Genomic DNA, 17,484 nt, shown 5'->3' on the forward strand with positions numbered 1-17,484 from the left:
GGGTGATTATTATTCAAGGCTCGGGACAATGTTATTGGATCCCACTATTTGTGTCTGTGGCAGTTCACTGGAAGGGTAATGGACTGAAAGAGAGAGAAAACACATGGCACAGCCTGCCATGCCGGCAAAGGGTACCACACAAGACGAAATGTTTGTGCAATCTGTTAGTCAGCAGATAAATAAACTAAACCACTTACCACATGGCCCTGTCTCTGGTTGCCAAACTACTGGCATCTTCAGACAAACAAGCACCACATTTCACTGGTTTGATTAAAAAAAGAAAACATGGATATATCCCTGTCCGTGGTATGAGAAGCCTTAGAAAAACAATCGCTATCATTGGTAATTATAGCCTTCGAAACCGTTGTAACAAGCTGAACCTTGGATTTAAAAAACAAAAAAACAAAATAAAAAAGAAAATATAACATAATTTAACAGTCAAAAGTGTAACCATTTCACCCACAGCATAAAGGAGACGTAACTTATTTCAGCTGTCAGGTAGCGTGTGGCCAATATATCTTCCCTGCATGTTTTCATATGGTCCTTATTCCATTGACAGCATAACATGGCTGAATAGGAATCCAAGGCTGACTCTGTGCTGAGAGCAGGTATAAGGTGACATCAAGGGGCCTACTGATGCACTTCAAAGCTAATATAGCATCATCGACTATGCCCTGCACCGACCACCTGAAGCAGCAGGACTGACAAGATGTTTTCCTCCTTTTCATGATGCGACCTTCAGGGTTTCAACACTCACGTGCCCATATGCTCAATCGCTTACACTCTCTCTCTATCGCTCTCTTTCTCTCCCCTCACACACACACACACACACACACACACACACACACACACACACACACACACAGACACACACACACACACACACACACACACACACACACACACCACACACACACACACACACACACACACACACACACACACACACACACACACACACACACACACACACACACACACACACACGCACGCAGGCAGGCAGGCAGGCACGCACACACACACACACACACACAGTAAATTCTAATGTGAAACGTACAAGGTGATAACCACCCTTTGAAGTATACCTATCCCAGTTATTCATATTCTGCACACACACACACACAGACACACACACACACACACACACACACACACACACACACACACACACACACACTAATATACAAACAAACAGGCATTTGAATACCCACTCTCTCATTCAATTCAATTCAATTCAATTCAATTCAATTCAATGGCGAATAAGACATTCGTATTGCCGAAGTAATCATATAAAAAGCCTGCAGAACCCTCCATGTAAATCCAAATGTTATAATCTAAACATAGGTATATCAATCTGGTGCGAAGTATTTGACAGCATTATACAGCATATTGTGCTACGTGTATAAGTGAGGTCTGGGTTCCTCTCAGCATGACACTGCATGGGGAGCCCTATCTCACGCCTTTCGTAAAGTCTTCACGAAAAAAAAAACAGATTAATTTTCGTGGTGCATTCACGTTATTGTCCGTTTTTCGTGGTAGGGCAACGAAACGCTGCCTATTCACTTGAATTGACCCACTGCTGCTATGGTTATCCAAGCGTCTGCAGGGGCGGGGAGGGGGTGCTGACAGAACACTGCTGATACACTCGGGACTCACTAATTCGACGCCCTTTCGGTACTTACGCCTTATGTCCCCTAAACCTAAACCTAAACCTAAACCTAACCCTAACCTTAACCCTACTTAACCCTAAACCTAACCCTAACCCTAACCCTAACCTTAACCCTAACCTTAACCCTAACCTTGACCCTAAACCTAACCCTAAATTGCTTGTTTGAAATGTTTGATTACCATGTGACGGTAGGCTACCGAAAGGGCATCAAACTAGTGGGTCGCTAGGCAACAGTCGGGCAATTCAAGTGAATAGGCAGCGTTTCGTTGCCCTACCACGAAAAACGGGCAATAACGTGAATGCACCACGAAAATTAATCGACTTTTTTCGTGAATACTTCACGAAATGATTGAGATACGGTTGGCATGGGACAAGCATGATGCTCAACTACGCTGACACTTTTCGGTCAGACAGCTGTTCTCCTCTGCTTTCCTCTGCTTGTCAAATTAGCCAATTTGACAAGCAGGTCATTTTTTCTATTTGCTAAAATTAAATTTCACCCGCATTTGCAGGTTCGGGGGTGTTAATTTACAGCCCTGCAATCATCCAATAGAAGCCCTACATGCAGAATTGCGTCAGTCAATACTAAAAGTCCAAACAGAAACAACAAACAAAGCATGTAGGTCAAAATTATGCCGTTACCTATTAACTGTATCTACTCCAAAAAAAAAGCATTAAAATTTTGGATTCATTTAAAATCATGTCCTAAAAGTACACTCCATTTTGAGGCCGTAAATACCCAGGAACTAAATCCATCCAAGAGTCCCTTATGCCAGCTGGTACTGAAGCATATAAACTCACTAACAAGAACTAACATGCATCAAGCTCATGTAACGGAGGCTAACTAGCACAGAGTTGGCGTGGAACGTTGGTAAACCTCCCTCCGATAGCCTCATAGAGTCTCGTGCCGTTGGGCCGAGAGACTAGTCTCTTGGCCCAGCGGTATCGTACTGTGTCTCCCATTGCCGAATCGTTGTAGTTGACGAGGATGCAGGTTCGATCCCCGAGGGGGGTGAACAGGTGCAAGATGACCTCCGTCACACTCAGACCAGTGCTGCTTCCAAACCAAGACTTTTTGTCAAACAAAGACATCAAAAATAATAATAATAATAAAAAAATCGTGAATATAAATTTGCATAATATCACCTCTGAGATGTGAAGCAGGGTTGAATCCTGACCAAATACAGGCTAAGTGATCAGATCCTTGCAATGGAAACAGGCAGACACAGCACAACATGGCTGCCTAATATAAAGAGGACTGAATATGTTGTCACTTTCAGAGAGGAAAGGTTGACTTGAAACACAGGTGCACTTCCTTCTTCAATGTGAAAGATATGAACAACACAAAAGACATGGTTTCCCCTCTGGTTTCAAAGCCTGCCATCCAGTTTGGCACCCTGGAGGCAGAAAGCTGGCCATTCAGGAGAGGGACCTTCAGCCCCTTTGGCTGCAACGTATGTAATGTATCACCAGTGGTGTAGTCTACTTTTTATGGTGGGTATGTATATTTTAGATTTTTTTGAAGTGGGTATACTGTATATATTTGTGCTATTCAAAACAACGGATCAATCAATTTTAAGTGGGTATACTGAAATCCCTGAAATTTAGAAGTGGGTATACTCCGTATACCCGCGTTCTACGTAGACAGCACTGTGTATCACAGTGCCACATGCTGAGGGATTCTAGCTTGGAATAGCCCTATTGCAGCGACTTGACATCTATTGTCCACTTACTTTGTTCAAATCACACAAATGTGCACAGAACAGGGTGTAGTTGATTGCCTTTGCTCTGTTGTACAGATTGTCTAGTCCCGGAGAACTGTTACCTTTCAAGTCCGGAGAACTATTACTTTTCAAGTCCCTATGTTCACGTCATTGACGAAATATACTATATTGTATTGTTGGCTAGAGCGCACGTATAGCATACGGCTTCTTTTTTTCTAATACTTTGCATGATCTCTCTCTCTCTCTCTCTCTCTCTCTCTCTCTCTCTCTCTCTCTCTCTCTCACACACACACACACATAGAAACACAAGCGCACGCACGCACGCACGCACACACGCACACACACACACACACACACACACACACACACACACACACACACACACACACAAACACACACACATACACACACACACACACACACACACACACAAACTGTTTAGCCGACCCATTCTTCAATTATTAGTATTAGGATTGAATCTGAGACAGAGAGAAATCCAAATTGGTTGGAGGCACAGTGCACATACAGCAGCTTGTGTTTAGAGGCCCGAGGAGAGGCCTTAATGAGAGGCTGCTGTTGGGGTATCGAAATTAGCATTTCTAAACAGAAACCACTATAATCCTCTCAGAAAAAAATATTTCTCTTTCTTTAGTGAAACAAACTTCAGCCTGTATCTGAATGGAATACGACTTGTGTCCTGCTGGCTGGATCAAAAAGGAAGAAGTGATGAAACCCCCATGAAAAGATAAAAAACACTATTCGAGGCACTCCTTACTTAAGTTAAAAAGCCTTTATTAAATACTGGCTACATGCCTACGCGTTTCGACCCATTGTCTTCATCAGGGCATGCCAAATTGGTTCTTTTTGATGAGCACCCTTTTTTACCAACTGGATACAGGACCCAGTGAAGCATTCCATTTTCTCTTTTTTGTTAAGTGATGAAACCCTTTGGCCTCCATTTCCCCTTGAGGTAAGGGATGGTGATGGGTTTCAAGCCCACCTTGACATGCACTGACACACGCACACTTGCTGTGTTGCCAGATGTCAAGTCAAGTGGGTTTTATTGTCAATTTCTTTACATGCACTGGTCATACAAAGAATTTGAAATTACATTTCTTGCTTTCCCATACAGACATAGACTAATCTAGGTAAGGACATAGACAGTATAGACATAGACAGTACTTATACATGGACTTAAGACAGTATGGACATAGACAGTGCTCATACAGACATTTAAAGTGCAAGACTGGACAACAGAAGACTTGTAGAGGACATACATTAAGAGGTATTTGTTGTGCTTTTGTGCTTTTCCTAAAAAAAGTCCTTTCTAGCGTTCTGACATGGTAATAGTAGTAGCATTTTGAAGAAAATAAATATTAAAAAAGGTCTGTCAAGTACAGATGTGTCTGATCACATCCCGCCCAAAAGGTGATAAAAAAAAAAAACGCCAAGAGGCGTTAAATTCTGCCCAATTTTAACAAATTATGGGCATAAAACTGCAGAAAAGAAGACGCCAAATTGCCAATTTTCCCCGTTTTTATCCACAGACGGCCACCCCAAGTAGCCCAATTGGCTGGGAATCCTTCTGGTTCTCCACTTTTTCTGCATGACTTTAATGAGAACTTAACTTAACTTTGGTAGTCAGTGTCTGGTGACAGATATATATGAGAGCAATGGTGTGTGTTGTATGTGCACTGCTCAAAACCCGCTGTTTCTCCCCTCGGTATTAACGCCAAGACCAGGTTCTCGTACTGATGTGTTTCTTTATTGTACACCGTAGAACTGACACAAACACAGACAAACACATAACAACATTACTCATATATCCATAAACACACACACAGACTCCAATGTTATAAAAATAGTAGATAAAATAAAATACAACATACCACTTTGCCGGGTTATAGACCAAGAGGAAAATGATGACTTCAACTTTCAGCTCACAGTAAACTTGATGAAGCCTTGTGCTTCAGATACACTTGAAGTTAAGTTGCGGGAGCTCAAAACAAACGCTACCCTTTCTCCATGCCAAAAACATTAACGCTAGTAGTAGCCTTCATTCATTAACTTTGAAGAGGAAGTGACATCATCATCTACAATGCATCGTGGGAGTTTGAGTGCATTTCACATTCAATGTACAATCTTTCTCCATAATAAAACATAATTTTAATAGTCATAATCATCATACAAAATGTGCAATATTTTCAAGTACAAAATATAAATAAAACATCTTTATTTGTGCAAACATGAAATGTGCAAAAAGAAAAATCCTGCCAGCCTTTATGGCTGCAGCCACACTCCCACCATCACACAACGTGAGATAATGGAACCGCAGAGGTAAGTTCACACGATCAACACACACACACCCACACACACACGCACACTACACATAAGCATGAAAGCTAGGTAATGAATTAATCACCTTGATTAAACTAATACCTTATTCTGACTCAAGTAAAGAGACTATTTTGTGTATGGGCCTTTCTAGATACACAGGTTTAGTGGTGCGTACACCTTTATCATTCAATGTCGCATCACTAACTAAAAGTTTGATCTTTCTGACCCGGCCGTCTGACCCTGGAAAGACTTCAACGACCTTAGCCAGCTTCCAATGGTTTCGTGGGGCTAGGTCATCTTGCAGTAAAACAATGTCATTCACTTTTGTGTTCCGGCGGTTCTTGTACCACTTTTCTCTTTGTTGCAAGTTCAATACATATTCTTTCCTCCATCTGCGCCAGAACTCATTGGCTAGATATTGAACTCTCCTCCACCTCTTCCTCAGATAAAGGTCTTCCCTAGAGAACTCTCCAGGAGGAGGGGCAATTATTTCAGACTTCATTGTCAAAATATGATTGGGAGTTAATGGCTCTGGTGCTAATGGATCATTCAGATTCTCAGATGTCAAAGGTCGGCTATTCACTATCGCCATTGCTTCATACATGAATGTTCTCAACGATGAGCTGTCCAAGGCTCTGCCAGACTGATCCAAGATGGCCGTCAAGACACTTCGCACTGTTCGGATCTGTCGTTCCCAAACTCCACCCATGTGACTGGAGGAGGGCGGGTTGAAAATGAAACTACAGCCCAGCTCTTTCATGCGCTCTTCAGTGGATCCTTTCATGAGTTCTTGGAACTCTCTTTTTGCGCCAACAAAGTTTGTGCCTTGATCACTGTGGAGCTGCCTGACATTCCCACGAATGGAGATAAAGCAGCGCAATGCATTCAGGAATGAGTCTGAACTGAGATCAGTAAGTGCTTCAATATGAACTGCCCTTGAGCACATACATGTAAACAGGAGGCCATATCTTTTCAACTCCTTTCTTCCCTCTTTCACATAGAAGGGACCGAAGCAGTCCATGCCGCTGTAAGTAAATGGAGGAGTAGCCGCTAACCTTTCAGGGGGTAAATCTGCCATGACTTGCTCTTGCGTGCTCTTGCGATACTTCCTGCACTTCAAACACAGGTATATGATGGAAGACACTTCACTGCTACATCCCAGAATCCAAAAGCCCTTAGACCTGATCTCATTCATCGTCATACCACGGCCTTGATGACAAATTTGTTCATGAAAATGTTTAATGAGAAGCCGAGAGACATGATGGCCCTTTGGGAGAATAGCAGGTTGCTTAACGTCGGAATGGAGTGTTGCTTTAGTCAGTCTTCCTCCCACCCTCAAGATATTGTGCTTGTCCACAAATGGGTGTAACTTGTGCAGCCTGAAGGCTTGAGTTGACGTAACTTCCTGTTTTTCTTTAAGAGCCTTGATTTCTGTACAGAACACGTCTTCTTGAACCAGGCGAATGATGAATAGCTCAGCATCTTTCCTCTCATCCAGCGTTGTCAACTCTGAACTTTCTTTGAGTCCTTTCAAAGTCCTTGCAAGACGCTTAAGTCTGGCTGTGGCCTTGATCATTCTTCCCCAGTCTGAAAACTTTTGCAAGCGGCTTAACAGAGGTGTTTGCTCAGTTGCCTTTGTCGTGAGGACTTGGGCCCTTCTGAGTTCTGGGTCATCAACACAGACTTCTCCCTTGATCTCCTCCTCAGGGAGGTCTCTTTGCCACAGGAAATTTGGTCCAGTGAACCAGTTGGACTTGAGAAGTTCATTTGCAGTGAGCCCACGAGATGCATGGTCCGCTGGGTTGTGTTCTGTGGCCACATACCTCCATTGGCAAGGCTCTGTGCTGGATTTGATTTGCTGTATTCTATTGGCTACAAAAACTTGAAACCGTCTTGCATCATTGTTAATATAGCCCAGAACAACCTTTGAGTCTGTCCAATAGAATTGACTGAGTTCATCCAACTCCAGTTCTCTCTGAAGCAGGTCGCCGATCCTGCTGGCCACAACTGCTGCAGAAAGCTCCAGTCTGGGAATCGTTGTCACCTTCGTTGGGGCCACTCTTGCTTTGCCCATAACTAGTGAGCAATGCACTTCTCTGTTCTTCATCACTGTTCTAAGGTAAGAGCAGACTCCATACCCAAACACACTAGCATCAGCGAAGTTGTGCAATTCATAACTCAGAACATCCTTACATGCTGGTGGCACATAGCAACGTGATATCTTAACTGTGGCTAAGTCTTGAAGATCTCTGAGCCATAACTCCCAGCACGGCTTCAGCTCCTCTGTAAGTGGCTCATCCCAGCCTACTTTATCTCTGCACATGGTTTGCAATATCTTTTTCCCTGTCAGAATGAAGGGTGCCACAAACCCTAGTGGATCGAACACTGAAGCTACTGTGGAGAGAACACCTCTTCTAGTGAATGGGTTTTCTTTAACAGTTACTCTGAACTGGAATGTGTCAGATGAAACGCACCACTGCACTCCAAGTGCTCGTTCCACCTTAGCCTGGCCTAGATCAAAATCCAAGTCTGCAGCACTTTCCGCACATTCCTCTCTTGGCAATGATGCGATCACCTGCTTGCTGTTGGAGACGAACTTGTGCAGGTGGAGGTTACCAGACTTGCAGAGGTCTCTAGCGTCTTTCACTAGCTGCACAGCTTCCTCATCACTTTCAACGCTCGTCAATCCATCATCAACATAGAAGTTGCGCTGGACGAATCTTGCTGCAGCTTGGCTGAACTTTCCCTCACCTTGAGTAGCAAGATGCTTGAGCCCGAAGTTGGCACACCCAGGCGAAGAGGCAGCACCGAAGAGATGTACTCGCATACGAAACACTGATGGCTGTGCTTCCAACTCATCACCCTCCCACCACAAGAAGCGGAGGTAATCCTGGTCTTCTTTAGCAACATGGAACTGATGGAACATGCGTTCCACATCGCACATGATGGCAACTTGACCCTTGCGGAAGCGACACAGGACTCCTATGAGGGTGTTTGTGAGATCTGGTCCAGTCAAAAGATGTTCATTCAGGCATATGCCCTTGAATCTCGCAGAGCAGTCAAATACCACCCGAATCTTGCCCGGTTTCTGAGGGTGATAAACCCCATGGTGTGGGATGTACCAAGCAGGCTGCTTACTGATCTCCTCATTAGGAACCTTCTCTGCGTCGCCACGAGCTATGATGTCTGTCATGAAGGCCCTGTAGTCTTTACAGTATTGCTCGTCTTTCCTGAAACGTCTCTTTAGGCACTGGAGACGGTGTTCAGCACAAGCTACATTACTTGGCAGTGCTGGCTTGTCCTGCTTAAAGGGTAATGGCATTTCAAAATGTCCGTCATCCTTTTGCTTGATGCCCTCTTTCAGCTTGGCTAGAAAACGAAGATCTTCTTGAGACAGCACTCCATCTTCTCCACTGCTCTCTGTGAAATCAGACTCAAAGATCTTCAGTATGTCTGCTGGAGTGAGCATTTCTTTCACCTTAGTTCGATACACAAAGTGGACCTCAGACTTAAGTGGCTCGGGTGTTGGAGTGATTTCTCTTGAGATGACTCGGTGACTGATTCCAATGTCATCTGCTAAATCATTATCCAGATTGCTGTAGCCAATGATGCTCCACCCCAACACTGACTTCTGAGCAAATGGTTGGCCTTCCTTTCCACTCACCACGCCTCTGGGAAGCAGAACTTGGGGGCAATTGTAACCGATTAACAATCCAACCTCACAGTCAAGCTCAGGCGGCATCTTGTCAGCTAGGTGTTCCAAATGAGGCCAACCCCTGGCAGTCTTACAGGTGGGTATATCAGACTTATTGGCAGGTATGTATTCTCTTGTGTATGTTATTGGAAGATTGATTCTCTCATCAGACATCAAGCCTCTTACTTGTAGGCCACGCATCTTGCTGCTTGACACAACCATCGATCTCGATGTAATTGTTGAAATCTTGAGCCTCACAGGATCTCTCTCTACATGCAACAGGTCAGCTACATCCTTCAGAATAAAGGTAGTGTCGCTCTGAGTGTCGAGCAAAGCATACACTAAAATCTCTTCCTCAGGATTAGCTGTTGATGACACGTACACAGGGAGAATTGATGATGTGTGGGTGTTTCTGTCCTGCTGGATGACTCTGTTTGAAGTTGCTTGCTGTACCTCTACATGTTCATTGGGTTGCTCATGTTTGCTTTCAGCAGGTTCCCCACTGACCGCTTGCTGCAGCTGATGAGATTGAGATGTTGTGCTCCTCTCACGATCTTGATGTAGACAAGTTGGATGGCGTTTCTCACACCTCTCACAGACACTTCTTGCAGCACAGGCCTTGGAGCTGTGTCCAACCTTAAGACAGCCAAAGCACAATTTCTCTAGTTGCACAAACTTCACTCTATCCTCAACTGGCATTTCCATGAATTTCCTGCATTTGTTCAGAGAATGTCCAGACCATTTGCAGAACTTGCATACATAACTGGTCTTTTCACTTGAGCTTGTAGAGAGAGTTTTCGCAGAGGCATTGCGGTATCTGTGAAGCTTGTGATCTGAATCACTTGGTCTATAATTTTCTTGCTCTGACTCTTTCAGTGCTTGGAATGACGTAATGGGATTGCAAGCTATCCTGGCTTCTGTGTTGAGAAACGTAACAAATAACTTAAAGTCAGGAAAGACCTTGTGTTCATACTGAAACAGCGTTGCTGTTCGGTTCCAGCGGGAACTCAACCAGTCTGGCAATTTGGCAGCGATTTTTTGAATCTCGACGCAGTCGTTTAATGTTTGCAAACCTTGAGTATGAGACATGGCTGTTGTGACACTGGTCAGGAAATCTGCAAACTCCCGGAGGTCCTTGCCGTCTCTAGAGGAGATTTTGTGCCATGATTGAATTTTGTCTCTGTATGCCTTGCCAATAACAAAAGGGTTTCCAAAACGATCATCAAGCATGCTCCATGCAGCTGTATACGCGTCTTCTGTTCCGACAAGAGAATATCCTTCAACTGCACGCTTGGCCTCTCCTCCTACATACTTTCGCAGGAAGAAGAGTTTTTCCTGAGCCGGTAGGTTCTTACGATGGATAAGTGTGTTAAAGGACATCTTCCAGTCTGTATATTGTAAAGGATTTCCAAAAAAGATAGCAGGCTCCGGAATAGGAATTCTGTTGGCTGCTATTGCATCAGCAAGCATCCGTACAAGGTCATTGGTGGAGTCAGCAGAGGTGGCTTGCATGTCAACTTGAGGAACCGCTGTACAAGCAGGTGCTGCTGTTTCAATGCTGTGGCCATGTGAAAGAGCCATAGGAGGTGGTAGTGTAGCAGAGGGCCAACTTGCTGGAACTTGAACAGGTACAAATGAACGGGCCGCAGGATCCAACATGGTGCCTGCAGTGGCATGAGCGCTCTGTATAAGCTGAGGTGCTGACCTAAGGTGGTCTTGTAGGCGGGCAACAGGAGGTGGCAGGGTGAAAGAAGGCCTGCTTAATGGAGCTGGCAAAGGAACAAAAGAGTAGGCCGCAGGTTTCAATGTGGAGCCTACAATGTCATGACTGTTCGGTATGTGCTGAAGTACTGAAGTAGGTTGGTCTTGTACCTGAACTACAGGAGGTAGCAGCGTGAAAGAAGGCTTTTTTAATTGGGCTTGCAAGGGAACTGAGGAGTAGGCAGCAGGATCCCATGTGGTGCCTACAGTAGCATGAATGCTCTGTGTGTGCTGCGGGACTGATGCAGCGTGTTCTTGCAGGTCTTCCTCAGTATAAATTTTAAGTCTGGCCTGTGCAGCATTGTGTCTTTTCAACTCCTCTAAACGTTCCACCTCCTTTTTCTTTTCCTCCAACTTTCTTTTTCTAGCCGCACTTTCTGTTACAAACACAGCCGTTTCCCTTGCCCTTTCTGCCTCCATTTCACGTTCCTTTGCCTCTCGCTGTGCAGTTATCTTCTTCTCCTCTGCTTCCAGTTCTCTGATCTCTTCTTCACATTCATGCTGGGTTTTCATAATTTTAAGAACCTCATGTGTTGCTGCCACCTCGGCTGCAGCTTGTTGCTGCTTTTCCTGTGTAGGCTTGATGGACACACGGCTAGAAACTCTGGAGGTTGGGCACAATCGCAGAGAGCGGACACTGGACTCTGTGGGGTCGAACACAGAATCAGCCTCAGGCCAGGGTATGTCATCTGGGTTACCTGTAGCACTGATAAAACACAGGGCCTTTTCCCTTGCAGCCTTAGTTATAGCACAGCAGCAGTCATTCCTTCTCCTCAGTTCATGGTCAGGTACTGAAATGGCTCGGATTCTTTCATAGGTGGTATTTAAATCATTTTGTTGGACATTAATAGCAGCAATAATTTCCACAATAAAGTCTGAGTCTTCTTGGCCCTTAATTGCTCTCTTTAATCCGTTAATATGATATTTCCACCTTTTATACATGCGATCAAATGTCTTTAGCAAGTCTTTCAGTTTGGCCTCTTGTAATTGTTTTCCTTTTTCTGAAAGAACACGTGGACGCTGGCTCCTCCTAAGTGGCTCCTCTGTCTCCTCCTCTGTGGCGTCGCCGCCCTCCTCTTTAGGTTCGGGAGCCTCTGTGTTTTCTGCTTGAATGTCATCTTTAGTTACAACTTTTCTAGAATCGTCTTGGTCAGGAAGGTCTCCATTTTGTGTGTTTTGTATTGTTATTTCCCTTGAGTGTGACATTTTATCTTGTTGTTATGCTACTTATACATTAATGAAATAAAGTAATTTGAAAGGAACGCCTATATTGTTGCATAAATAGGCCTATGTAGCACCAGTAAGCTTCAATAAGATTTTAAATGGTATAAACTGTAGACTTATTAAGTGTAGCCTAGAGGTCCAGACCAATAACTGCACTCATTTGCAAAGGCAACACCCAAACATCACTCAGAGGATTAGATGAAGAAGAGAAAAAAAGAAAGAAAAAAAACAGGTCAAAGGTTCAAGGAAATCAGTGCAAACATGCATAAATGGCTACAATGTGCAATAGGCCACAACACATTAATTTAAGAATCCAAGCAAACGAAGTTCTGTACAAATATAGCAATGTAGAATTGTGCAAACAGCAATTTCAACCTGTGCAAACTTCACGTGATAACTTTCAAGTGCTGGTTTAAGCATCAGCTTACTCTTCAAAACAGTTCGATGAATGGAAACGTTCATAAATCCTTTAAACTCCGCGGGTAGAAGACGATGACAGTTCTGAGGGCAAGTCACACACACTGTGCAACTTCAAAGGCACCACCAACCTTAAGCGTTTCCTTGCTTGCCTTGCTGTGTGCTCCTTGCTTTGGGCCCGCACCGAAATCCACGCAGTCGAGTTGTGGAACTACTCCGTCTTTCTTTCCGAACTCCTTTGCCGGACGAAACGCATTCAGGGTCGGCGACTTCTCGTCCTTTGTTCCGTTCGCCACGACTTCCACCACAGCGTTTCAGCTCGGCTGCTTCTCGTCCTTCAGTCCTCGCGTTCACCGTAGTGTTCTACTGATTCTCCCCTCGGTATTAACGCCAAGACCAGGTTCTCGTACTGATGTGTTTCTTTATTGTACACCGTAGAACTGACACAAACACAGACAAACACATAACAACATTACTCATATATCCATAAACACACACACAGACTCCAATGTTATAAAAATAGTAGATAAAATAAAATACAACATACCACTTTGCCGGGTTATAGACCAAGAGGAAAATGATGACTTCAACTTTCAGCTCACAGTAAACTTGATGAAGCCTTGTGCTTCAGATACACTTGAAGTTAAGTTGCGGGAGCTCAAAACAAACGCTACCCTTTCTCCATGCCAAAAACATTAACGCTAGTAGTAGCCTTCATTCATTAACTTTGAAGAGGAAGTGACATCATCATCTACAATGCATCGTGGGAGTTTGAGTGCATTTCACATTCAATGTACAATCTTTCTCCATAATAAAACATAATTTTAATAGTCATAATCATCATACAAAATGTGCAATATTTTCAAGTACAAAATATAAATAAAACATCTTTATTTGTGCAAACATGAAATGTGCAAAAAGAAAAATCCTGCCAGCCTTTATGGCTGCAGCCACACCTGCCTAGAAGCACAAAATCCCGCCCAATTCTATTGATGTCTATGGCAAAAATTGGGCGGGTTTTTCTGCTAAATGCCATTTTTACCCGCACACGGCCATCCTAAGCAGCCCAATTGGGCGGGAAACAGCCCAATCTGGCAACACTGCTGAGAAACTGCTGCAGCCCTAGGACACACAGAAAGCGTAAGGGGATGTGGGAGGCTGGCTGTCCACTTCCATGTTGAGTTTGCAGTAGAGTCAAACAATGATGGGAAAGATTAATGAGAGCTCTGTTGGCTATCTGCCCCCCTGGATGATACCTCCAGTATCGTGCAAAGTACTCAAATCGTCCTGAAGCAAGTACGTGGACTCGGTTGCAAGCAGTTGCATGTGCAATTCACTGTTTACGGCAGAAAATATCTGACCTTCGAGCACTGGTGGCAAATTGAAAGTCAATTGGATGTGCATGAAAGCCATACAATCTAGATGGTTCATAATGGGGTCCTGAACCATGTGATCATTCATATCTCGTCTTGCTGCATTTGTGCTCCTCTCCTTTCACCTGGTACAGCCTATATACTGTAGTTTTAAATCAAATATGTGGGCTGACTTCACCAGTTTTGTGCCTGCCCAGCCTTGTAGCCTGTAGTCTGTGAATAGCTCTACCAGTGTTTCTCAAAGGGGGGCGCGAAGGCATCTCAGGGGGGGCGTGTGACATCTAATTTTGGGTTTTTCCCCCTAAGGAAATGATTTCCTGTCTCGCCAATAAGTCAATAAGTTTAAAGCCCTCACCAACATTATATGATTAATTGTCATGAATTTGTACTCGACTGCAGTCCCTTTTTGTTTAATATCACCAGTCACCTTTCCTTTGATTCTGCGCACCGATTGCAAAATCAGTCTGCGCGAGTAGGCTACCGCTGTTGCTTGGGGGGGCTCGGAAGCATTCAGACCCTCTGAAGGGGGGAATGATGGAAAAGGTTTGAGAACCACTGAGCTATACCTTCATTAAGATTTACGAAGAGCCACAGATTAAAGGCTCAGTTATGCTTCCTACTTGTGCCACAGAGTGAGCTTGACGCAGCCATGATGCAGTTAATTCTTGTTTATGCCCTGTTTTGAAGCACGGTCTGCGCGATGTCATTCCACGCTGAAACTGCCTTCAATACAAAGAGTAAACTAGACGTGTCGGTTGTTTTTTAGCATCACAAACTCGACGAGAATGAAAATGAAACATTAAATCTTTATATCACGTGCATGTTTGATCGCACTGGCAGCCACAGTAGTAGTTTGGAACAAAGAAGTGGCTCATTTGTCGAGGACGAAGCGGAATGTTTCCTCGACCTCGGAACCACTGTTCAACTGTCCAAATAACTTCAGCGTCGTAACTTGCAAGCGCATGTGTTGTCTTCGGTTCGTGTAAATAAATCAAACAACAAAGCACGGGCAACTTATTTAATGAAGAGCTCACAGTCCGTAGACCGACGAAGGTTAGAACAAGGAAGTAGCGCTTGTTCTCGACTCGAGGACAGAGCAGGCTGGTCGAGAGGACCAATCAGAGACCTATTTTCGCCCTTTCACGCCGTCGCTCCCTGCGTCGAGACACAATTTTGGGGAGGTGCCCCAGAGTACCTGCGTGATGGGGGGGGCTTCACTACGTTAACTGCGCGGCTCACTGCATCATGATGCAGTGACGCTGATCTCGAGGCATAAACCACCCTTAAGTGCCTGTGCAGCCCTGTTGTGACCATGAGAGATAGGGCTCTGGCTGATGAGTCAGACACTCAGACATACCACATGATTACTTTTGCGGACAACCTGCTACAAGACTACAACTTGAGGTTCAATTTGATTCGATTTTTCTCTTTTAAACTCTTTAATTATTCCAGGAAATCCTCAGGTATGCCTCCATTTGCAGAGTCAATATCATTAGCCATCCTTTTTCTTCAAACATTAGATTCTGCAGTGGTGAGCACTAAGAAAGTAAAAAAAATATATATAAAAAAAATACAAGGTCCCAAACAGAGCAATTTCATTGGTGCTGCCTTCGGCACTGGTGCTGCCTATTGGCCATGTGAACTGGTAAGCACATGGGTCACCCATGTGATGTGTAGTCAAGACACGCCCTCGAGTATGTTCACCTTACATCTTAAAGACGATAAGCTGCAATTTCCGACATGTAACGGACATCTGTTTTGACATCTCTGCTCTGTGCATATTGCTGTGCATATATTATTCAGAGTGATGGCCACGGGGGAGAACGCCTGGTGTTAAGAGCGCTTAAATACATGTGATCCAAGATTATATAACATTGCTTTTAACGGTTGAAATAAGACGAGTATTTTGTAAATATAAAACACTGTGTGTGCTAATCAAATGTGATATGACCCTCTCCTTTAAGTCACGGCCTCCAATGATGCTCTTCAGAGGACCTCTAGATAAGAACTACAGCACCAAACTCAGTGAGAAAGGCACACAAAGGGACCACCACCAATCTATTTAGCACTCCTTCAGAAAATCAATTCCAGAAATTCAGAAATTCCAAATCAATCGTCTGTTGATGATCAATTACCACTTACCTTGGCCTCAGAGGCCGAAAATTCCCCCATCAATGTTTAAATACACATTCTACTACTTCAAAATATAAAGTATAACATCATGTCCAAGAATGGTTTTAGTTACAAGTCAACCGACTCCATTTTGCAGCTCGTCACACATGCGATTCAGAACCACAAGACAAACAAACTAAGTAACACAAACATGCACCCCCACCCACAAGGCATCACAACAAACAGGAACCCCATTGCAGATTTGCGAAAAAACTTACCAGCCATACGGGACGGTGGCGGGCAGGCGTGAGTTGTTTGTTTTTTTCCTCCTCTTGAGAATGCGAGGGGCGATGTGGATGTCTGGCGGTCTGAGTTCCACTTGTCTGTGCACGTAACTGTGCTGTAGAGTGGAGCCCAGAGAGAGGAGAGGAGCCCGACAGATGTTACATTCAGAGTTAATTCCGACATGTACCAAGGCCCAGTACTTGAGGATTATCTGCAGCTGCCACCATCAACATCTGCCAACGCAGGCAAAATGGATGCCCTCGTAAAAGGGAGAGAGAGAGAGAAAAAAATAGATAGCTGTGTTCCTTTGTATGATGATGTGTGTTTGTTGGAGTCGCAGAGATTGAAAAAAAGGACAAAAAAGAGGACAGGGGACTGAGAGAAACTGACAGCTTGCAAGACCATGTGTATATCAATCTGTGCTTGCCTCTGCTTCAAACAAGTTTGAGAGAGATGAAAAAAAAATCTTTGGCCTCAAATCAAGCTTTTAAGTAGACTTTCATTATGTACAAACCCCATTTTCAAAGTGTGGTTATCTGTGGTGACCACACAAAGTAAAATACCCTGTCTTTGCGTCTTCCTGTATGAATCATTTGACAGTTACAAACTGTCATATCTGTCTCATTCAAAACTGGGCATGAGTCCATCTGGGACTTAAAGTAGCAAAACAACTTGTGTAGGGAAAACAAACATCATCTCTTGAATACTGATTATGTCCAGTTGCCAACCTTTTTGTTATTTTTTTGTACAGAGAATTTGCCCATGGTGGCAAGAACAGGCAGTGTGGCACAGGGGCAGAACTATAGGGAGGGGCGATTAGGGCATTCGCCCCTGGGATTAGGGCCCCCTGTATTGGTGGTGCCGGAGGCCCTATTCAGGCCTTGGCAA

At 44.1% G+C, this 17,484-nt stretch overlaps 1 protein-coding gene across 1 annotated transcript in view; it reads right to left on the minus strand.

Moving 5' to 3' along the window:
• The window catches only part of lactbl1b (lactamase, beta-like 1b), a 72,447-nt gene extending 55,834 nt beyond the window's left edge, over window positions 1-16,613 (minus strand). The window contains exon 1 of the mRNA XM_063214831.1: window positions 16,590-16,613. Coding sequence (XP_063070901.1) covers window positions 16,590-16,596 — 7 coding nt within the window. The 5' untranslated portion in view covers window positions 16,597-16,613. The remainder of the gene's footprint in view (window positions 1-16,589) is intronic.
• Window positions 16,614-17,484: the final 871 nt, after the last annotated feature.

This window comes from Engraulis encrasicolus, chromosome 14, assembly GCF_034702125.1.
Source record: "Engraulis encrasicolus isolate BLACKSEA-1 chromosome 14, IST_EnEncr_1.0, whole genome shotgun sequence".
NCBI lineage: Eukaryota > Metazoa > Chordata > Actinopteri > Clupeiformes > Engraulidae > Engraulis > Engraulis encrasicolus.